We start from the raw sequence: 24,734 nt of genomic DNA, 5'->3' as shown, positions 1-24,734 counted from the left end.
TAACATCATCAGTTGATCGCACTGTGCAGAATTTAAAAACTGTCTGAGACCTCTGTAGTCACCTTTACGAAAGCAAAAGCCCTTCCCTTTAGCTTTGATGGTAGTTACATCTTTAAGTAATTCCCACATCAGTACATTGTGATCACTGTCACCCAGTGGTTCCTTTATCTGCAAATTCTTAATGCAGGAATAATCACTGCTGATAATCAGATCAAGAGTATTACTCCCTGTGGTTGTCTATCAAAGTTGTTGCTGCAAAAAACAGTCATCCAATAAATCCACAAAAGTCTTGCTAGTGTGCGTGTGACCAACTCAAGTTCTGGTCAATATCTGGAAAGTTAAAATACCCCATTATAAGACATTCTGATTTACTGGCCCACTCTATTTTTCTGCACAATTGCTCATTATACTCATCACATTCATTAGGCTTATAACACACACCTACTCTGATTTTTCCTTTCCCAGTGCTTATTTCACGCCAAACAGACTGAACACTGCGTTGTCCACCGACATCAAATGGTTGCAATTCCTTAGATTTTATGTGTTTCTTAACTAACAGCATAACCCCTCCTCCCTTCCTGGGCACCTCCGTAGCTAGTTGGGAAGGAGCAGCAGTGCGTAGCACACACTTCTTGATTAGACGGAGGTTCGAGCCCGTCACCACCAAATACGAAGGATGCGGAAAGATCAGGGAATGACCACCACATATTCCGGAGCAATATGGCCTTAGTTGCTAATGCCATAAAAACAAACAAAAAAACCCCTCCCTTCCTGTCCTGTCTATCTTTCTGTACATATTGTACTTCCCAAATTCCAATTCCCCACTGCTTATACCTGTGGGACACCATGTCTCTGATATCTTAACGATATCTGCCTTTGATGTCTTGACTAGTACTTCAAGCTCATCAAATTTATTAACTATACTCCTAGCATTGGTGTACATGCAAGTATACATGCACCTGTTCCTACTCTTAGTTACCATAACACAGCCCATATATTTACTTGTTCCAGTACGACTCCTAGCAGTCATGGAAATCTCCATTACCTTGCTTTCCAGGCTGCTGCTCATTCTAATAGAAGCAGTGCAAGAATCACTTTTGTCTTTGTCTGCACCCACTGTTAACCTTTTAGTCTGTTTATCCCCCCCCGAAGCTAGCAGTTTTCTGACCCACCTAACACTGCCTTGATAGCATCAGCAAATATTCTTGCAACTACTGTATTTACTACTATCTAGAAAGAAGTGCTAGAAGGAAAGACATTGAAGCAGTTTCAGTTAATCTATGCAACTGAATTAAAAAAAAAAAAATTTTGGGCATGCGTATATGCGTATATTGTGTTGGCTGTCTTTGGGTAAATGTTTAGAATAGTAGAACAGTAATAACTTCTGATAAGTCTGTTTAAAGAAAAGGCAAGAAAAGTCAAATGAGCACTTTTGAAAGTTACCAAATCGAAAATACAATAGTCACTAGTGGGTAGCATTGACTCGTGCAAATCCAGTTCATGATCCAGAAGTTTTGGAATAAAATACAAATTAATGAACTCCTCGAGGATTTTTGAACATTATACTTTAACAATTCCTCATAGCAATCTGAGTATGGAGGATATTCAGCATGGTGAAAATAGAAATTATTTGCTTCTGCTCTCTTTCAGTTAACTTTGGAAATGCTTTTGGCAGCTGGTCCATTGTTATAAACAAGACTTTGTAAATGTTAATAACTTTAACAGTTACAAAGCCAGTCTGCAAGTGTATTATCCTTGAAGCAGTCTTAATCCATTAATTCAATGGTGAAATTGGTTTTGTCATTCCAAACAAAATCCACAGATAGAAAAGCCCTATGTAAGCTAATGTTTGAAAGAAATACTGTATTGGTAAATAATGCTGTATTTTTGTATAAATATTATAGCTATATCTTTATATAAAATGTGTATGTTTTCACTAAAATTAGTTTCTAAAGTCTGGATTTTAAAAAGTATGCTTTCCTCCTATATACAATTACCAAATCTCTGGTATTTTTGGTCAAAATATGGCAGCTATGTGGAATACATCACTATTGGTTATAGAAAGCTCTATACATGCCACAGTCAGTATAAGCAGTAACTAACTATGAATCTTCATTGGAAATTTCCCCCTTGAATCATACCATCCTCAAGTATATTGTGCTTATAATTTATTTCGGAATTGTATTTACTGCTAGATAAAATGAAATTGAAATTACAAAAATATCACTATACTGTAAAACACTAATTATAATACAATGAAGTATTCTTAAAAATACCCTACACTAGTGTTAAAATGTATGCTTAAGCAACATTGAAATAGGTTCACCTACCAATTCTGAGAAAGCACACTGCCTCATGGAAATAAAAGCTCAGCTGGATGAATGCATACACATTTGATGTACAGGTATATACAGGGCTTTTTTTGTGACGGTATGCAACGGTACACCGTACCGGCACCTTTTTTACAGCGTGCTGGCACGGGTGACATACCTGGCACGCAGTGGGTGTCAGCCATGCCAGCTGCTTCCGTCTATTAAGGAGATCACGTGACAATGGGCAGAGTCAGCACTCATCAATCACGGCCGTATCGCTAGCAGTCTGGAAGGGGTACCTGTTTCTGAATCTCGACCAAAACTTCATTATGAAATTATTTTTACTTTTTTTTTACTTGGTACTTACCGCATTTTTACATTTTACTTATTATTTTTTTATTTATTAAATAAGACTCACCTTTGACTTATTTTTAATATACTTTTGTATAATAAATTTATGCTTAATAAAATGTGTGTTAATAAAATTAATGGTCGAGATTCAGTATCGGATATAGCGTACCGACTGCTAGTGATACGGCCGTGATTGACGGGTGCTGACTCCGCCCAGTGTCACTTGATCCTTAACAGATGGAAGCAGCTGGCATGGCTGATACCCGCTGTGTGTCAGCTGTGTCACCTGTGCCGGCATGGAATTTTTCTTGATAGCAAAGAATGAGTACCGGCACCTATTTTTTTACAAAAAAAGCACTGGGTATATATATATATATATATATATATCTGGCACATAACAGACTTGGTGTTAGCCACCATAACATCTTTAGCCAGCAGAATGAATATGATGGATGAGTAGATTAACTGGTTAAGAGATCCACCTACCCAAGTGACATCCCTTTATGACTTCTGGATTGTAAAACAGTATATATCTTTTAACCTTTTGTGTTTTTATATATTTATCAAAAACTACCTATAAGCATTTTCAATTTAAAGAGCAAGTTCTGCTAAACCAGGTTTACTATGTACAGATAGAGAATAATCATATTTTTTGTAGTGTCATTCTTTCTCTATTCTCTTCTCTAGGGGAATACAGAATTATGTCAAGCAGCTCTCATTTATTAAGATTTTAGGCCACTTAAATTATGCCAATGTCAGAATGGAAGTGCTTAAGATTACACAGCATCCAGAAGATGGAACAGTACGTGTTCGTTGGCGCATTGTTGGTATTCCTGGATTACGGGTGATATTTCGTGTCTGGAAAATTTTATCAACCGATTGGAAAAAAATTATGTCTAAAGATGCAGAGTATGTATTAATTTTTTTTTATAAAATAAAATGAATATTTGATTTCTTATTAGCTGTTTTTGAAAATGTTTGAAATCTAAGGATAAATTGAATATTTAATGAATTAATGATTAAAAATTTATAACTGAATTTTTAATTTATAAACTGAAATAAATTAATTTGAAGAGAAGCTAAGAATTGCATAAACTTTTTCTTTGTTTTTTTTAATGCATTGAATATCTGATTAAAAATAGAGAACCATTGTCATTACTCCCGATTAATGCGATGAAAATAAGTTAGGTAATATGCGCAATGTGTTATATTTCAGACTTGTTTGATTTTCCTTTCTTAAATTAACTTCATTTTTTCTTTTTCTCTGATTAACAGAAATGAAAGGTAAATAACTAATTATTGCATTACCAATAAGTTACTACCTAATTACAATAAGCACTAATCACTAATTAATTGCGAACTAATAATATATAAAAGTAATTTTCACTTCAGTGCATATGCTTCATAATATGAAATTTACTTCACGTTTTATCATACTTAGTAATCATTGCACAGGTAATTCAATGCATATTTCTGGCTCTGTGATTTATTAAATTAAGCAATCGTAGTATGCTGTCAACATTTTCATAATGCAGTTTACTTTATTTCATCCTAGCTTTTAATACCAATTGAAATATAACACATTTTTAATATTTCTGCTGTGATTAATAAGAAAATAATTATAATTCATGATTTATATATTTAGTAAACTGATAACAAAAAATGAGCAAAAAGTAATGACTTATGTATTGACTGAGAACATTTTATTTCTGTAAATCCACCTTATTGCCCATTTATTCCTTTGATAGGTGAATGGCTACAATATATGGTATATGTATACCCAATGTGATACGTATGAGAAAGTAAATAATTGCCAGATCCCCCCCCCCAGTCTTAATGAAATTCGAGATTGCTCAACAAATCTTTCTAAAAGAGTCGAATTGCGTTCCACGGAATGCTACGTAAGTCAGAATTTCACTAAATGCTTATGCAGCACTCGCGAATTTGATTGAAGCAAAAAAGAAATGTTTGACGAACGTGTAAATAGAATTATTTATTCAATTTTTTTATCTCATGCGCAGGAAAAATTACAAAAGTGTACAAAATTATAAAATTACTAAAAGAGAGAGGAGACAGGCATAACGTCAGCAAGTTTTACCTATCGAGCATCGTTGCCAGAATTAACTTTCCAGCTGATAAGCATGCCACTGCGGAAGTTGAGGGCTGTGAAGATTTAGAAGGTTTTTTTTCAAACACATCACAAAATTTCTCTGCAGCTGCAGAATCGGCATTGGTGACGTTACTGCATAATTTAGCATTGTGGAAACCAGCATGATGCTTGAATCTGTTAAACCACCCGTTGCTTGCCACGAACTTGACTTTGGGGTTCGCCGTACTTATACTTATTATCTTCATAAATACTTCTTCCTTTTGCTTGAATGACCATTGGACTCAGGGGCACTTGCTTCTGAATCTGATTTTCCATCCATATTATTAATAGCTTTTCCATCTTCAATATAGCACCTGAACACTTTTGTGATCACTGTTGATCTTAAATGCATTGATCCTTTAACACAGGCCAGGGCAGACTATGGCCCACGGGCCGCATGCAGCCCGTCACACATTTTTGTGCAGCCCACGAGCTTTAATTGCATTTTTGAAAAAAATTTACTTATTTATGCCTTTTGTGACGCCTTTTTGAAAAATAAATTTGTATATGTAATACATTATAGAATTTGTCGACTTGTAAATTGTTTTATCATCTCTTATTGTTCAAATTGAGAGAGAATTTGAAATTGTGCGCGAACCGCAGCGAGCCAACGGGCACTTTTATAACAGTATAATTTGCGATTATAAACTAACCGCGTGAAACTATGGTAACAGACAACCGGTGATGACGACGACAATGGCTTTGCTACGGTGGCGGAGTAATAGGATAGGACTGCTGACCGGCCGCAGTTCCAATCTGTTTTTTTGAGTTATCTTCGGTTATCATCTTGGTGCCAGTAGCGATAAAAATAATATTTACGCCCTTTTAAAAATGAATGAAAAACGAAAAATTCAACAAGAGCATTGTGTCTTCAATGAAGGGTGGAACAAAGTATTTTTTTGCTAACATAAATAACAAGACTATTTGTCTCATCTGCCAGGAGAGTGTCTCAGTGTTGAAAGAGTACAATATTAAAAGACATTTCACTACTAAACATTCCGAATATGGTGCCAATTTAACTCTGGAAGCGAGAAAGAAAACTGCTGATGGATTGATTCAAAATTTATCTAGACAACAAAATGTGTTTACATGGCTAACTAAGAAACAAGAAGCTACTGTAGAGGCAAGTTTTCTTATTTCTCATATAATTGCAAAAAGCAACAAGCCTTTTTTTGATGGAGACTATATTAAAGAATGTATGACTGAAGCTTGTGGAATATTATGTCCTGACATTAAACACAAAATTGAGAATATAAATTTATCTCGGCAAACCATAGTAAGAAGAATTGAATGTACCGATACAAATTTGAATGAGCAGTTATTATCAGTATTAGAATCCATAACATGGTACTCGATAGCTCTCGACGAAAGTAACGACCAAAAGAATACTGCACACTTATTAATTTTCATACGTGTATGTACCTATAATTTTGAAATTAATGAAGAGCTTCTTTCAATGGAATCTCTTAAAGACCAAACAACGGGAGCTGATATATTTGGAAAAGTTGAAAAATGCTTAACAAGATATAATTTACAATGGAACAAAGTGGCAAACATAACAACTGACAGAGCACCAAGTTTGACAGGTAAAAATGTTGGAGCGTTAAAGAAAATTCAGGATAAAATTTGTGAAAATTATCCTGATTATAATTTAATTACAATTCATTGCATTATACATCAACAAGTATTATGTAAAAATATGTTAAAAGTGGAACATGTCACATCTCGTATTATTAAATTAGTAAATTTAATACGATCGAGGGGCCTGAAACACAGACAGTTCGTTAATTTTCTTCAAGATATTGAATCAGAGTACACAGATCTTCCTTATCATAGCCAAATTCGATGGCTTAGCTTATGGTAACAGACAACCGGTGATGACGACGACAATGGCTTTGCTACGGTGGTAACAGCAAGATATAATTTACAATGGAACAAAGTGGCAAAGTTGTTTTTAGTTGTTGGTGCATCAGCTTCTGTGGCCATAATGCACCTCCCAAGGTTTTTGCAGTACTCTGATCCAAGCCCGAGGCGGGATTCGAACCTGCGACCTTTGGGTTGCCAGGCAGGCACTTTACCCACCTGGCTAGCCCGGTCGGCCTTTGGAAAAGTTCTTCAGCGAGTATGCGATCTTAAAGATGACATAATTCTATTTTTAAAACTGAAAAATATTATGGACTTTCCCGAATTAATTGATAACTGGATTTGTGATTTTGGGTTTACCCTGGACATCGTGACACACTTAAATACTTTCAACACCGTGTTGTTACAAGGGAAAAATTTATATGCCCATGATATTGTAAAAAGGTTTGTATGGATTTCAATTAAAACTCCAGTTGTTCCTTTGATATTTATTGATTAACAAGGTAGACCACTTTCCAACCATGAAGTTGCTGAAGATTCCAGAAAATAAATTTGAAAAATATTGTGAAATTATCAACGCTTTGAATGACTATTTTTCACGAAGATTTGGCGACTCCCGAAAAATTGAGACAAGTTTGACAATAGTGCGCGACCCATTTTCAATAGAAATTGATAGTGCACCGATTGAACTACAACTTCAGATTATAGAACTGCAGTGTGATACCGATTTAAGGGTATTGCACCATCGTGAGGAAATCTGTAAATTTTACAATACGGGTGACCACCACTTAACGCTGATAATTCGTTTCGGAAAAACAGAGCGCTAAGTGAATCCACGCTAAGCGAGCGCTGCATTCCCATAAAGTAACATATGTATTTGTGAGTTGCAGTCAGTGCCATAGGATATTTCCTAATCAATAATAAACGGTAGTGAAAAGGTGCACAAATGTCGGTCAAAATATTTAATATTCAAATATTTGTACATATAAAATATTCTGCATTACATATGTATATAATTATGTGGTAACTACCTACGTATCAAAATTAAACTTAAAATTCCAATTAAAATCATGAATTTAATTGATCTAAATTGATTTAATTTAATCGATGAATTTAATCAAGAAAAATGTGTCAATTTTGGGTTGAACCTTGGCCCTCTTCCAAATACACTAAAAGGGGTATTAATTTTAAATCCCCCGCAGCGTTACCACCCAACAATAAAGTCAACCGATCCTTCACAGCTTTGAAACCTGGCATGTTTTTTTCTTCTTTCAATATGAAACTTCTTTTAGGCATTTGTTTCCACAAAAGTCCTGCTTCATCTATGTTAAAAACTTGTTGAGAAGTATAACACATAATATCCCTCTTCAATAATTTTAGCAAGTTCTTTTTTGAAAGCTTCGGCTCCTTAATCTGCACTTGCGGCTTCTCCCTGGATTTTAAATCTATTCAACCAGCCCTTACTAGTTTTAAATGGTTCCACATTTTTTTTTAGGTGAGTTTTCTTCAGATCATCATATTGGCTAATCTCTCTCTCTCTCTTTTTTTTTTTTTTTTTTTTTATAATATTTAACTTAACTGAATTCTGCATTGGATATTATCTTCAATAAAATCCTAATAGCCAGCCTAGCCCTAGTTGCTAGTAGTGGAACAGCTATCTTTCCAGCTGCTAAAATTAATTCTTTATTTTTTTATAATTGTTCCTACAGTTAAACTTACAAGTCCTAAATTATGGCACACATCCACTTGTTTTTCACCGGAATCGATTCGCTTCAAAACATCTAATTTAATTTTCAAATTCAGTCTTTTTCTTACATTTATAGTCTTCGTGCTGCACCCAGACGTTGTTGCTTTTTCATTTTTATCTGGCATTATTAACTCTTTGAAAATGTAACTGCGTTGGTTGCATTAATTAAGATACAATGTTCGAGTAAACTGTCCGTTACGCACGATGTCTAATACGGTACTGAGTGATGACTAGACTTCGGATAAATGCATATAACACAAATATTACAAGAAATGTACTCGACCATTTTTTAAAATGTTGATCTCGGAACTACATAACAAGTCACTGTGCCACAGTTAAATTAGCGTGCGAGAAAATATCACTAAGCGTGGGAAAATTTCTCAAGTCTGCATGGGAAATGTTTTAATGCTGTTTTGATATTCATTTTCAAGCTATCGACTCAATCAAATGAAACGATTTCGTTAAATATGCCAAAAATGCAATCTGTAAAAGAGCGTTATAGTGATCTGTGACAGTGTTATAGTCAGATACGGGTTATAATATAAGAACAGTGTTATAGAGAATCAGCGTAAAGTGAACCGCGTTATAAAGGGGACCTGCTGTACTCTTAATTCGGACAAATTCGATGAACTTAAAGATTTTGCCCGAAAAATGTTGGTTATTTTTTGATCAACCTACATATGTGAACAAACATTTTCCATCATGAATCTAAATAAAAATTCTTTACGATCAAGCCTCACCGATGAACATTTAGAAGCAGTTTTAAGAATGTCAACTACAAAATTAAGACCCGAAATTAAAAAAATGTTAAAAGATGTAAAACAGTTCCATTCATCTCATTAAATTCTTGGTTGTTAGAGAATAATTGTTTTTTATGTTATATTTCTTCTTCATGATAACAAATAATGTATATCTAAAAATAGTATTTTACATGCGGCTTGCCTTCTTTTTGAATTCCTAATGGGGCTCTTCAGCCAAAAAGTTTGCCCAGGCCTGCTTTGACAAACTTTAAAACTAAAATAGATGACAAACTTTGTCCTACTTCGTACTTCTTAATCATTTCCATCTTCATTTCTAAATCAAATTTGTTTAGTTTCCTAGCACTGCCACCACTTGCACTTTCCGTTGGTCCCTTTCCCTTCACCATTGTAATAAGGAAATAGGAATGAAGACGAGTTTCTGAAAATTTGTTTTTTATATGATTGAAGATTTCAGTAAAGGGAAACACATTTCACCATAATACCGTAACATAAAAACCCACAGAATTCCAGTTATTGGTATTATTGCAAATGCAATAAGATCGAGTTTACTATATGTTTATAATTAGATGCACTAACAGCAAAAGCACAATAAACCGTAAAGTGCAAATTGTTTTTATTGTTTTATGGTTGTGAACCTCCAGAAATGTGCATTAGAAAAATATCACAAAGGCGTTCAAAATTTATTCTTATAACGGGAACATATGATAACGATGAAAATGTAGTGAAATTTCCATTATAAAAAAAAAAAATCCTATAGCTTAGCAATATAGCGAAATTTTCAACTTCCACGGACTTGGAACGAATTACGAAAAAAAACAATGTGTTATTGAGTTCACATTACAATATTTTCCCAATACTTCCATTTATCCCTACAGATGCAAAATACATTTCTATATTTTTTTCAGTTTGCACCTGCCGGCAAAAACTTAAAGTTGAATTTGCATAAGTTGAGTATTACATAAGTCAGGGAATTCCTGTATATGGATAGACTGTGTGATACGTATGGGGAAAAAACAAAAAATAGAAAGAAAGAATAATTTAAGCCATGAAAACAAAAGATCATTGCACAATGATTGGTAGAATACTAAACAGATTAAATAAAAAAGTATTAGGTATGATTATTTTGTATACTCATTTTAATTGTTGTGTGAGAAATTTCACATAGGTGATATATTACAATTGAAAGTTATGTTGTTTTTACTGATTTGGAGTTTTTTCCTAATTTATGTTACTTGAGATTAACATAGAGAGCCTTTTCTTTTGTCTAAAATGAATGTTTTTAATAAAAGCCAAAAAGTGATAAACATTTTAAATTAAATAGGTAGTCTGTTCCATTTGTATTGTGAGTATTCTGTCCAGTTATTGATTCTGTGGTTTGAATAGTGAAACTTTTGTAAAGCATATAGTGATCCCTTCTGTTCTTCACAAAATGCCTACAATATTCTGCAACTTTTTAGTTAATGCAGGGACACCCATCTGAATGCTACAGGTGTGCTACAGAAAATTTCTTTGGGTGTAATGTAAATGCTATGATTGTTTTGTATGTTAATTTCTGTAATAATACTTTAGCATGGCAGAAGTTTAGGATAAAAATTGCTGGCAGAGAATACAGTTAAGTTTCTTCTTTAAAATAGTTAAATATCATACATTTAAAGAATTTCCACTTATACTTTAGGTTGCCAATCACTGAAAGTGATTTTTATAGAATGTAGAAAAGATTTAAGAACAACTAAACTCTTTTTTTCTTTTTTTTTTCTTTCTTTTTTTTTCTTTCTTTTTTTTTTCTTTCTTTTTTTTTTTCTTTCTTTTTTTTTTTCTTTCTTTTTTTTTTCTTTCTTTTTTTTTCTTTTTTTTTTTCTTTCTTTTTTTTTTTTTCTTTTTTTTTTTTACCTATGATCAAGATGGCTAAAAAGGGCATATCTGATGTAAGTCTGTAAAATACTAAATTTTGTGGGGGGGGGGGAGTTATATATAATGCCATTTGGGTGTATAAAGCCATTTTGTCTTGGCTTGAAGCTGTACACACCAAGAATGATTCTAGTCCTTCCAAAAATGAGTAAAAATTAAAGTATTTATGTATGAGATGAACATATTTCTGAAAATTTCTTAGCACTCTGTTTATGTGGACAACCCTGGCAATCCTGTTCACAGGTATCCTCATAGAAGCATGCCTGTTATCTGATGATGGAGCCAAATATCTCCGAAACTGGTCATAACAATGCCTTGGAGGTTTTAACGAATGATGGATCCACCGACTAGATGATGTTTTTTGATTAAAAAGAATATTAGTACTTGAAGTCAACTTGTGGGCAAACAGTCATTTCTAAAGTGTGTAAAAAGTTGCCTTCCTTTATTACTTTGAATAAGTAACACTTCCCCATTAGAAAAGTTTATTTTTACTTATTCAAAGTATAAGAGGTAGTGAACTTATGAAAGATTTCACAATATGAGATGCTATAATAATGATGGCTAACGTACAAACTTCAGTTTCTCTTAAATTCAGCTATGCACTAAATAATGTCATAGTTAGATGGCTTAATTTCTAAACAACTGGTGCTGAGTTAATTGGAAGTGGCTATAGTTTAGAAAAGATTTTAGCTCCTCTTGGAACTAGATTCTCAAAAAAAAATCACCAATTTATCTTAAGCCTTATTTTATTGGTAAATTATTGTGAAAGTAACTAATACTATGTAATTGCGCAAAATAAAAAAAAAAATTAAATAAGTTATTTCGAAAGTATACACAGAACAAATAATTAAAAATGTGATTTATTTAGTTTCATAATGGCATACATAATTCATGTTGGTTGATTCCAACAGAAAGGCAGATTGGTATTTTAAATTTTATGGATTCTAATTGTTAAAAGTTAAATTTATTTTTCAAAGTTATACAGCAGTTACAGAATATTTTTGAACCACAATCGTACTTAGAGATATAACCATATGTAAGGTAATATTGTTTGTTTCTTGTCAAAGTACATGTGAGACCATTTACTTCATTCCTTAAGTTATTTAATTTTTGATCATCAACAAACATATACACACATTAAGTATAATATAATCCAGGGCATCTATATATGCTACACATACTTCTTTAGCTAACTTCATATCCCAAATGAACAAGAGAATTATAAACAAGCCACTTTAGCTAGATAAGTGAAATTCTTCTAAAATAGAACTTCATGCCATCAGTATTAGTAATCCAGAATTACTAATTTGCTGTTAAATTATTAATAAGTTATTGCTGTCTTTAAAATCACAGATGATCAGACAAGTGATGCATCTATGAAATGTTATGTTTAATTGTGCAGAAATGCTGAATTTTACATGTTAACTTGAAGGATTTGCTAAAAAGTCCATACTTCCTCATAAGTTCTTTTGTTTTGATATTTTTAGTAATTTAGTTTAAATCTTCTGTATTTTTCTTGATGTCCTTTAACTTCATAATTGCAATATATTTAATAGATAAATTGGATGCAACTCCAGCTGTAATCACAGTTTTCGGGAATCTGTGCACCTGCTGCTGCTTGTGCCTTTCTGAAAACTTTGTGATTATAATTTTCTCTAACTGCAACTAAGTTATCAATCATTATCTGCCACAATTCTTAACTAAGGCCTTCTTACATCATTTTGATGTATTTTGTGATGCTTCATTTGCTTCCTGAATTTAAATGATTACATTTTAACTGTAGGTGGTACATTTTAATTTATCTGTTTTCAACTTTAAAAATATTTAAACAGAACTAAACAAAAATAGAAAATTATAGGAAAACTAGTAATAACGTTTAATCTTTATTTTATGGCAGGTATATAGATGGGTTTTCTGTATTTCATATCGACTCTGATGGACTTATTCACAAACATGTATGTGATAAGGTAAGTGTCTTTCAAAGGTTAAATTAATTATTGAAAAATTTAACTTAGATAAGCACTGGTGACATAAAATGAATTATATTATAGTCATACCAGTGCATTTATTTTTAGATACAAAAATTAATATAAGCAAAATGACAATTCAGCACATAACCACATTAACCAACTTACAAATTTTTATGGTAGAACACACAGTAGAAATAGGACCATCTACTTAACATCAAGTTGGGTCTCCCTGGACTCACAAGGATGGCTCATATGTGTCATGGACATTACAAAATCCTGTATAACATCTCATGTAATACACATTTGCCGCAATAGAAATTTGGTGAAATTCACCAAACATTACCTGATATAACATATCGCTAAGTTTCAAAGGCACTTTGTTAATCATATACTTAATGGATCATTACAGGCTTCCTTGAACATTTCCCATTTAGCATTTTTATTTGCTAAAATCACAAGTTTGTCACACAGAAAAAATTCGAAAGGTGCTTTTGATGTCCTTGATTTTGGTTCTCTGTGTCAGTATAGTGGGTTCAGCACTTTTCACTCAATTGAAAATTCTTAGTTTGAATTCTGTTGAAGATTAGAGGAATTCTCTAACTGTGTTAAAAATCAGTTAGGACTATAGTTAGTTGATCTCAGAGTGAGGGAGAAGTATTATTCCCCCATAAATTACACCAAGTTTCTTAGTCTTTGCAGATAACTTCTGTTTTGCTTCCATGTACTTCAGGTCTTCTGAGCACTTCACATTTTTTAGAATCTATTTGTTACAAATAGAGCCAAAAATGCATTAGAGTCTTTACAAAAACCTTAAAAGTCATGAACTGCACGCTTTGAAGTCACAATTTTTTATGATCTCAAACAAGCACTGGTTCAATAGTACAGAACCTAACCTAACATAATAGCAGGGTTTTCCCCACACAAAAGCTCAAAAATATCATGTTATGCAAGGTTTGCAGCAATTCTCTAACTGTGTTAGATTGAAACCGAGTACTGTGTTGTGCGAGGATTTCCACAATTTATAAGTTATGTTAGAGCGAAACTGTGTTGTAGAAGTACTGTGTTATATGGGAGTTGCCTGTATAAGGTATACTGTACTGATAAACAATCCTGTGGCTATATTTTATTATAAAAAGTGTGCATGCTAATGTTTGACCTCCATCAAGAATACATAATATATGAAAATACTGTATTTTATTATAAAGTGTGTGTTGTCAGTGAAATTGAATTTCTAGGGCAGCATTTTTGCAATTGTGAAACAGTATTGAGAAATTTATTAGCTCATGGAATTGTTTACTGCTATTTGTGATCAAGATTAATGTGGTATCTGACAATAAGCAATGAATTACTTATAATTTCTGTTTCAGAATGGAACCATTAAACTGTGGGAAGGGTTCAATATATAAGTTTATGTCTAGTAAGTTTAGTAAGTAAATGTTTGTTAAGTTTATTTTTAGCAAATGTTTTTAGAACTTTTTGATCATTGCTTGTAAACAAATCAGCGCAGCCAACAAATTTCATGTGCCTTCTGAAAGCAAGTACCAGAGAGAGTTGTGGCCAGTCAAAATGCTAGGATTTTGGTGAAGCGATTGTATGAAACTTTTCACTTTTGTCATTCCAAAATATACTGTACACAGTGCAGTATATTTGGAAGAAGAAAAGATGAAAAGTTATGTTGCATTAATGACAGGTAAAAGTACATTGCTGATGTTTGGCCATAGGCACCAATTGCTGTACAATGCTATGCTATGTTTATACAAAAAGAAACAATTATACTTCCTTCCAAAATACATTTTACTATTTATGGTATGTATGTTTTTTATTTATTTCTCTTTTTTTAAACTTACTGTGCAATATTTACTATACATTTCCCATATTGTATATCGCCTTTCTCTCAAAATAGGAAACTTGTACAGTACCACATACACTAAAATGTGAAAAACTGTAAGGTTGTTAATTTGAGATTCAGTTGCATACTTAACTATCAGAATTTTTTTTCGTAAGATTATGTTAGTTTTTTTTTTTTTTTTTTTTAATTATATTTGCCAGTATTGATGGAAAACTTTTGCTTGTATGAATAAAATAAAGTTAAATAACAACTCAAATTTCTGATTCTATTTTACAGCAAAAGTTAATGTGTACCCAGAGGAATCAAAACATTTGAGTATGTGTAATTGTATAAAATAATCAGTTAATAACACAAATTGATGAACTCTTTACATATCATAAGGTACTAAAAAAGTAACACATACAGGAATACCTTGCATAGCGTGGTTAATTCGTGCCAAAAAAATACCGTGCTATGCGAAACCGTGCTGATTGAGGTATTATTAGTATGTATTTTAATGTAATGCGTTCCGACAATGTGATTATATGGGTTGAGTTGCAAAAATATATAGGTGTTTGTTTACTATAAATTGATGCACACAAAGTTCTTGCAAAAAAAAGAAACTAAAATGATAAAAATGAAAAATACTAGTAAGTACAGTAGAAATTATTTCTATTGCAGTGTGTACATATGAAAAGAATATCAGTGAAGTATGTACTGTGTTTTTATTTCGAAAAATAACTGATCAGCTTAGTTTGCACAGTTTTTTCTTCTTTTTATCTTCGTACATCTCTTTATAACATCGAATGTCATTTTGCAACGTCTGCCTTACTTTCATACCTCGTTCAGTGTTTGGATCTAGAACACTCAGCGCCATTACATTTCTTCTTTCCACTCATATTTGCATATAAAGGTGTAACATTTTTAACAAATGATCTTTAATTAAAATACAAAATGAAAAATACAGCTTACGCACAATCAACGACCTCACTGCTCCCAATCTGCTTACTAATGGATGAATGCTATCAGAGCCGTATATAATGAGAGTTTCGACAACAGTTAGAATGGCCGTGAATCCATAACGCATTGGCCTACGTCCTGGTATTATAATACATACATATATATCAAATATATTGGTGCAGTTAATTTTTTTTTCAATTTGTAAACTGTGCTATAGCGAAGCCCACGCTGTTCGAAACCGTGCTATGCAAGGTATTCCTTTATTGTAAATGTCACTTAATTTGTAGAAATTATTTTATCAATCATTTAGTGGATGTCCCAAGTAATTGAAACACTTTTTGGCTTAACTCAGAGTTTCTAGAACTTTTATACATTGCTGCATACCCCTTGAAATATTTCATAAATTTCACATCACCCTTCCAGGACAAGTGTAAATAAACAGATTTGATGTAAAATGTAGCTATGAGCATACATATTAAAAAAAAATATGCTTCATACCTGGATTAATGAAATGGTTTGTTCGTGTTCCTTTAAAAAAGTGCTTCATAAAAACACATCCTGGTTTAAAAAAAAAAAAAAAAATGTGCCATGAGGGAGGGCTTGCCCCATATTTTAGGTTCAGTTAAACCTCTGGGTTAGCTGAACTAAAATGAATTGAAGTAAGGACCAATCATTTCTCAGAATGTAATTGAAAAATATTCGAGAATATTCTGAGAATCCTCAGCAGGGTGAGTAAGTTCATTTGATTGAAGCAGATGCTTTAATGTCACTAAAGCAGTGTAAAGTACTTTAGATTCTTTAATGATACTAAAGGGAGCATTACTTTTATAGCCTTTGGTTATCAAATAAGAGGTTAGGCAAGTGAAGGCAGATTACGAGAAATCTTTGGCAAAGGATGCTAAGAAAAAGAGCAAGGATTTCTTTACTTATATAAATTATAAAAGGAAGGTGTGAATCTGATTGGTCAACTTGATATCGGGTTCGACTGTTGATGATCCTGCTCAGATAGCAAACAAACTGAATGAGTATTTTGCATCTACATTCACACATGAGGAGTTATTAAGGTTTGAAAATGCCAGAAGGTTATCAAATTGTAGCAGGATGCTTAATGATTTTGTAATAATTGAGAACAAAGTGGAGGAGAAATTGTTGAAGTTAAACATAAGAAAGGCACCTGGGTGGATGAGATCTATCCAGTTATAATAAAGGAGGTGGCAAAGGAAGAACCAATCCTTAGCCATAATTATGAGAGCATCCTTGGATTCAGGAGGTGTCCCCACGGACTGGAGATGTGCAAATGTATCCCCAATTCACAAAGGGGCATCGAAGGGTGACACGAGTAATTACAGACCAGTTAGTTTAAGTTCTGTTCTGGGTAAAATAATGGAGTCACTGGTTAAAGATGCATTGCAGGATCTTCTAGACAAGACTGAAGCAAGAATTCAGACACAGCATGGGTTTGTTAAGGGAAAGTCTTGTCTGACAAAATTGATTGGGTATTATGATGTGGTTACAAAGGAACTGGATGCAAAAAATAATTTTGCTATCATATACTTGGATTTCAGGAAAGCTTTTGACTCTGTTGTGCATGAAAGATTACTGTACAAATTGGAGCAGAATAATAAATTCTTTATTGCTAATAAATACAGGACATGTACTAGAGACAATAATACACAACACGGCGACATGGCCAGGAGTTTTACATTATAAATAAGATTAATTGGCAAAAAAGAAAAATTTACCTTTACATGGAAATTATGAGTTACAAACATGTAAAATTATAATAATGAAAATATGAGGACTTGAACGTCATATGGAGGAAATTATCCCAGTTCCACAGATGTAATCCACTCGAGGAGCATGTGATGGTATTTGTAGTCGGTAGCCAATTTCTGAAGGTCGACTCCCAAGACGGAGCAGTGCCTGAATTTTGGGGAGTGCCTGGGCAGGTAGGAACCGACTACAGTTTCAACTGGTTGTATTTGAGGATTAGTGTGGGCTCTGACCTCAAGGATGGCGGAGGATTGTGCCACTGACAGAAATCCCAGATGTTTGGGGCGTTTATCACTCCTGTGTACATTTTTACTGAAGTCATTAAACGCCTGCTGTCAATTAACCTCGGGAGCCTGGGTACATTTAGCTGCTCAGCCATGTCAGTTGTTCTCTGTTGAGGGGGTTGGCGATGCTTATTTGTGACCCATTTCAGGGTCCAGTATTCACACGAGAACACAGGTTTTTGAAGTGAGGGCGATGCAGATGCCCAAATTTCAGCAGCATATAATATAGCCGGATAAAATTTCAGCTTCGGATCAAAATAGACACCGAATGGTATTAAGTTGCTACAATGGATAAAAGGATGGTTGAGTGGGAGAAGACAGAGGGTGGTAATCAATGGGTGCTGCTCTTCATGGACTAATGTTATTAGTGGAGTCTCACAGAATTCAGTGTTGGGTCCACTGTTGTTTTGTATATTTATCATTGATATTGATGAAGGTATATCAGGCTTAGTTCAAAGTTTGCAGATGATACAAAGGTTGGCAGGGTTGTTGATGACAGTAATGGTAGTGTTCTACTGCAACAGGATCTAGATAATTTGGGCAGATGGGTTAAGAAGTGGCAACTGAAGTTTAACATTGACAAATGCAAAGTACTGCATATGGGTAGAACCAACTGTGTGGTACTATATTTAAGGTGGTAGAAAATGAAAAAGACCTGGGAGTAATTGTGCAGTCAGATATGAAGTTTTCTGAGCAATGCAGTCAGGCTGCCAGGGCAGGTCATGGGGGTTTTGTCAATGATATACAGGAATTTTGCCAGCAGGGAAAAGGAGGTGATTGTCCCTCTGTATAAGGCAATGGTCAGGTCAGGCCACGCCTTGAATACTGCATGCAGATCTGTAGGCCTCATTTTAGGAAGGATGTAGATTTGCTTGAACATGTACAGAGAATGGCAACAAGATTGGTGAGGGGGAATGAAAGGATCCTCTTACCAAGAGAGGCTTATGATCTGCAAATTACAGTGGCTGGAGACTAGGCACCTGCGAGGTGGTCTGATTGAGGTGTATAAGTCTTTGAATAGGTTGAGCATGCTGAATTCTGATGGGATTCTTCCACTTGTTCAGATTACGAACCTAAGGGGACATAAATTCAAATTGAGGAAAGACAGATGTAGAATAGATCTGCAGAAATTTGCCTTTAGCCAGCGGGTGGTTAATTGCTGGAACAGACTTCCATCTGTCGTTGTGGAAGTTGATAGATTAAATAAATTTAAGGAGGAACTGGACAAGCATTTAGAGGGAATTGTTTTGTAAATTTTTTTTTTTTTTTTTTTTTTGGCTGATGCTGCATAAGCTCCTACATTTGCTTTCTTACATCACATGCCACTACTACTTCATCTGTTTTTTTTTTTTTTTTATCTAACTTCAGTTCGGTTTTAAAAACTAGTGCCATATTTGAAAATAATATGTAAATGGATGAAGATCAAAGGCCAGAATAACTTGTAATTTTTAAACATAATTTTCATTTTATGAAAAAAATAGATTTTAATATATTTTTGTGTAATGTAACAGAATTGAAAACTATATTTAAAATATAAAACACTTAAGTAGGATGCATTTTGGTGCGAAAATCATCAAGCAATGATTAGATTATTTGCTTCCACCGACCTAGGGTATTGCTAATACCCCATGCATCTTTTGAAAGATTGAGAATCTTATTTGCTGATAGACTTTCGAAATTCTTCATGTTTATTCTCTTTCTTTTTTTTTTTTTTTTTTTGTGTAATTTACCTCAACATAATAATGTGAATGAATAATCCATACTTACATGAAGATGTGCTGCTGCCTTTTTTGCAGCTAATTAAAAAAAAAAAAAATTCTTGTTTATAATCTGGCATGACCACCAGGTCAGTGGAGTTTACAGTAAATCGTCAGTACAAACATTAATCGTATTTAGAAGTCAACCCCGATCCACTCAAAGAGCACGTGCTTGCTCATGACAACTCGGCTACATCAGGCCTAAGTAACATACAATTAGCTGTGATATCACCAATAAAGTTCTATTTGTTCACTGTTGCTATCATGACTTAAGCAACATAATTTGGCAATGTTGACATAAAAAAAAACAATTCACATCTAAACGTTGAACTGGAGAATCTTAGAAATAAGACACACCTGGTCACGGAGAATGGGGGGAGAAATAGAGAGAAAGTGCGCTAATGGAACAGAAATTAGTAATTTTATGATAAGAAAATTGGTAAGTTCGTATATTTTTTAAAGAATTTTGAAAGTTATTTTATTTTTTTAAAGGTTCATGTATACAGGGTGTCTCAGAAATACACGGCATAACTTCAGGAATGAGTTCCTTGTGTGTAGACAATAAAAATATTTTATATCAACATAATTCCGGAAATGCTTGGTTCCCGAGTTATTAACTGGAATTTCTTATCTCCCGCAGGTGATTATTTCCTTTATCACAAGGTACTGACAGAATCTGGTGGTTTTCTATTCCGACCATGTACTCAAATCAGGAGCAAGCGGATATGTACGGTTTGGCGAACGGCAATGCTCTGGAGGCTCGTCGTTTGTACCACGAAAGGTTCCCAGAATGAAGATGTCCATACAGGAAAACGATTGAAGGTATCCATTGCGGCCTTTGTGAACATGGGACCTTTACACCTCCTGCTCCTGACACAGGACTACCAAGTTCTACGACTCCTGAAGTAGAGGCGTGGACCAACTGCCTGGCCTCCACACTCATCTGATTTAAACCCACTAGATTTCTTCTTGTGGGGTCGTTTAAAGTCATTGGTGTATTCGACTCTGGTAGCTGATGTGAAAACTCTCTGCAGTCGAATTGTGGCAGGTTGTGAGATAATACGAAACATGCCAGGAATTTGGCATAGTCTTCGTGAGTCCATGAGACGTCGATGTGAGGCCTGTATTCAAGCAGAAGGCGGACATTTGAACAATTACTATAAGGTGATGTGAACAGTTAAGTGTCATAGACAGACCTCCAAACTCGGAAACCAAGCATTTCCGGAACTATGTTGATATAAAATATTTTTATTGTCTACATATGAGGAACTCATTCCTGAAGTTATGCCGTGTATTTTTGAGACACCCTGTGTATATATATATATATATATATAAAGCATCCATAATATTACTGAGTTTAGGTTGTAAAGATGTAAAATTATAGTTAAAGTGTAATATATAGAACACCCAATTAATGCCATCAAACGATCGAACATTACATCGGACGTTATGTATATACTAAATAGATACGTTATAGTGTAAAGTTAATATCTTTAAAGTTTGAAAATCCATATAGCCATAGTCCTGCCATATCTCCAGTATACATGAAAACCAAAATATAAATCATATTAAGTAAATTAATAAAATAATAAAATAATAAGCCCAACACAGGAAAATTATTTTGCAAGGAACTTTGTCGAGGGCTAAACCCTTACAAAATAACCAACCCATGCTAGACTGAGCCATCGGTTTCTGTTATCATCTGCCTGTATACTAAAGCCAAAATAATATAATAGTGGAAATGTGGAATAATTTAGTATAACATTAACGTAAGATTTGAGACAAATGTAAGTCTAGAATGCCAAAACAACAAGTGTCGTACCGTAATACATAACAACAATTTATAAATGATACAGGCTGGATGATATTTAGCCCGACCGATCGCTACCACATTATAAGCACAACTGAGTAATTATTAAAATTTTTGCTGAACACAATTTAGCATAAAATTTTGCAGAAAATAGCTAATAAAGCTAACCGAAGGAGAACGGAAAAATGTATAGTAGAGCAATAGTACCTCACTCCCCCTCGAATTACCCTAATAGTTCGCGAGGTATGAAAAAAAAGGCAAGAGGAAAGCTAAAAGCAAAAAGAAAGAAAAGGTCAATTTATCGATAGTACATCGGATATTAACCGGGAGCGTAACTTCCCGACCCTAAAAGTAGGGATCCTGGTTAGGTAGTAAAGGCCTGTAAAAATATATCAATCGAATAAAAAGAAAAAGAAGAAAAAGAAAAAGGAAAAAACGGAATGGCTAATTCCTAATAAAGTTTACTTTAAGTATGACATAAATAATGTCAGATAAAGTCAAATTGTCAGTAATGCTAAGATAACGAAAGACGGAACCTGTCAGATAAGGTCGAATTGTCAGTAATGCTTAGAGAACAAAAGAGGGGACATGGTAAAAACCCCGTAAGGAATCTACCAAGCATACTTTACCGTAGCCCAAGGCGGGAAAAACAAAACGCCTGCAGCAACCTCACTAGACTTATATAACTACAAAGCGTCATGCGCCACCTAAGATTTGTCAAGAATTAGCCGGTGTTTTTTGGATGAACAAAAGCATAATAGCGCCCTCTATAATAGAGAAAACAAAACCAATAATACTCAGATGTAGAAGAGAAATCCTAGTATAATATAGAATTCATTCCTACTGTAAAGAACCCATATAGGTACCACTTTTCTAAGGCGTAAGCTATATATAGCGAGTTCAAAACAGCAGTCCCTAGTATGTACATGTATATACAAAGGCTAATTAGTACACCACTCGCTATATCTATACCCTATATTAAAAAACAATAATGATTACATTAAGACCACGGCAATATCCAAAATGTATATAACAGTTTAATAAACTGCCTGCCTAATATTTTCGATAATTTCCAACTGGTTTAAATTATCGTGGTACTTTTTTAGTGCTATGGATAAAGCAGTACTCATATGTTTCAAAATGAAATTATATGGGAAACCGTTATCCAATAATTTATGCTTAAGATCGATAAGCGCATATATAACATCACTTTTATTATTACAAATATATACTCTTCTGATAGTTTGTGTCACTATAATGTTTTTAAGTATACGTACAGAGATATTAGTACCCCAACGGGTTAAGTCTATAGTTTTGAAATTGAATTCTTTGCGTTTGTCAAATAGCTTGGTAGATAGTGTATTATTATTAATCTGAATATCTATGTCCAGATATGCTACTTTAAAAGGGTCACCGTTGTTAGTGACTTCTAGAACCAACTCCTGCGGGTAGTGTTTAACCGCTTCTGTAAGAAAGCTAGTATTGTTGAACACAATTAGGTCATCAATATATCTGAACATATGGATATCTTTAACAAAGTTGTTTTCAAAATGATGCAGATATAAGTTGGCGATGAGACACGAGCTACTCGCCCCCATGGCAATGCCAGCATGCTGTATGAAAATATTACTACCATTATAAATATAGCTGTTGGAAATACAAAGATTAATCAAGTTATCCCAATAATTACGTTGGCAGGGTAAAATTTGGCTATATTCTGTAAAATAATTATTTAACACCAATTTTAGACTATCATGTGGGATGCTAGTAAATAAATTTTTGAAATCATATGTATTTATATGTTTGATGCTATTCATATTGTTCTTTATAAAGGTTAAAATAGGTCTATTGTTATTAATAATTCTGGAGGAATCTATAGCCTTGAAAATCATGCTGAGCAATTCAACTAGCTTACTATGTGGGACTTTAGAGTAGCTATTTCTACAAGATGTAATAAATCTGAAACTAATAGGCGATTTGTGAAACTTGGGAATACCATACAAATACGGAAAATTAGTATTATAGTTACTAATTTTTAACCTTTTTTGTATAGCCAGTAGCTTTTTGGTAATAGTACCAAGGTTACAGTTAGATTTAGTATATGTAGCACTGCTATGTAGTTCATTGTATAATAGTGTGGCATAGAATTTTTTGCAGATGAAACTGTAATTATTAGCGGCCTTATCTATAGTTGTTATGATAAATATATCCTGTAACTCCTTTAAATGTCGTTTGATTAACTGCATATTATATCTTTTGCTATCTCTAATGGTATGATGCTTCCTATGTAAAAGCATACTAAATATATGTTGTTTAAAATCGCTATTAGTAAGAACTAGCCAATTATAGAAGGCCTCTAGTGGTAAATTAAACTTATAGGCCAATTTAAGGCAAAAATGCATAAGGTCAGAATGTATTAGTTTGGTTATAAGATTAGCATTAAGGCTAGTGTTAGGTCTGTATTTAAAACCGTAGGAAAGAACAGATCTCAATTCCTGGTGAGGAACCAGGTTAAGATTACCAGTAATTACATGCCCATGATGTAAGTCAACGAAATCATGGTATTGTGGTAAGTGGCAGTAGCAAATAGCATCCTGGTAGACATTATCTAAGTTGCAGGCTAGCTGCTTATAATTACAAGCAGTAAGCCCAAAAGGTTTATTGTAACTAAACCTAGTTACTATATTCCTATTACTGAGTGGAAAACTGCTAACATGTTTATTTAATATCTCCTTTAACGGTAAGTAGTCAAATATAATGTTACTGAATTTAATATTGATATAGATGTTATGGATAACAGGTTTATTACATAGACGATATTTAAAAATATCCCTAAGTAAGTGGTCAAGATGCTGGTTACGAAGTGAATATGTCTGGTTAATTTTTTCTAAGGCTTTTAACTTGCTATGCTTGAGGCCGAATAAGATATCATGTATGAGTTTAATATTTATAACATTTTTATCCCAAGTATCCAGCATGTCGGTAAATTTTCCTAAAGTATGCTTAGTGCGCATTTGAATGCCAGTACCAGTATTGTTAAAAACTTTGTTTCTCATCTTACTACGTGGCAATTTAGGCTGGGATCTATTAGCCATATGAAAAAGTTTATAAACACAAGTATCTAAACTACCAATATTATAATTACGTCCATTAAACAAACTATTGAGACCATAAGGGTACAGGGTTTTATATTTAAGAATATTGCAGTTTTCACGTTGTAATCTAATGCTGTGTCTATGTTCAATATCTAATATAGTAATA

The 24,734-nt window shown here is 33.7% G+C and overlaps 1 protein-coding gene across 1 annotated transcript in view; it reads left to right on the top strand.

Moving 5' to 3' along the window:
- LOC150089459 (uncharacterized) overlaps positions 1-24,734 on the top strand; it is an 86,033-nt gene that overhangs the window by 45,135 nt on the left and 16,164 nt on the right. Inside the window, exons 4-5 of the mRNA XM_090368608.1 lie at positions 3,351-3,572; positions 12,989-13,058. Of these exons, the coding sequence (XP_090224734.1) occupies positions 3,351-3,572; positions 12,989-13,058 (292 nt within the window). The remainder of the gene's footprint in view (positions 1-3,350; positions 3,573-12,988; positions 13,059-24,734) is intronic.

This window comes from Mastigoproctus giganteus, chromosome 2 (genome assembly GCF_048544385.1).
Source record: "Mastigoproctus giganteus isolate SK-2022 chromosome 2, ASM4854438v1, whole genome shotgun sequence".
In the NCBI taxonomy this organism is placed as follows: Eukaryota; Metazoa; Arthropoda; class Arachnida; order Uropygi; family Thelyphonidae; genus Mastigoproctus; species Mastigoproctus giganteus.
This window is presented reverse-complemented; position numbering and strand designations above follow the sequence as displayed.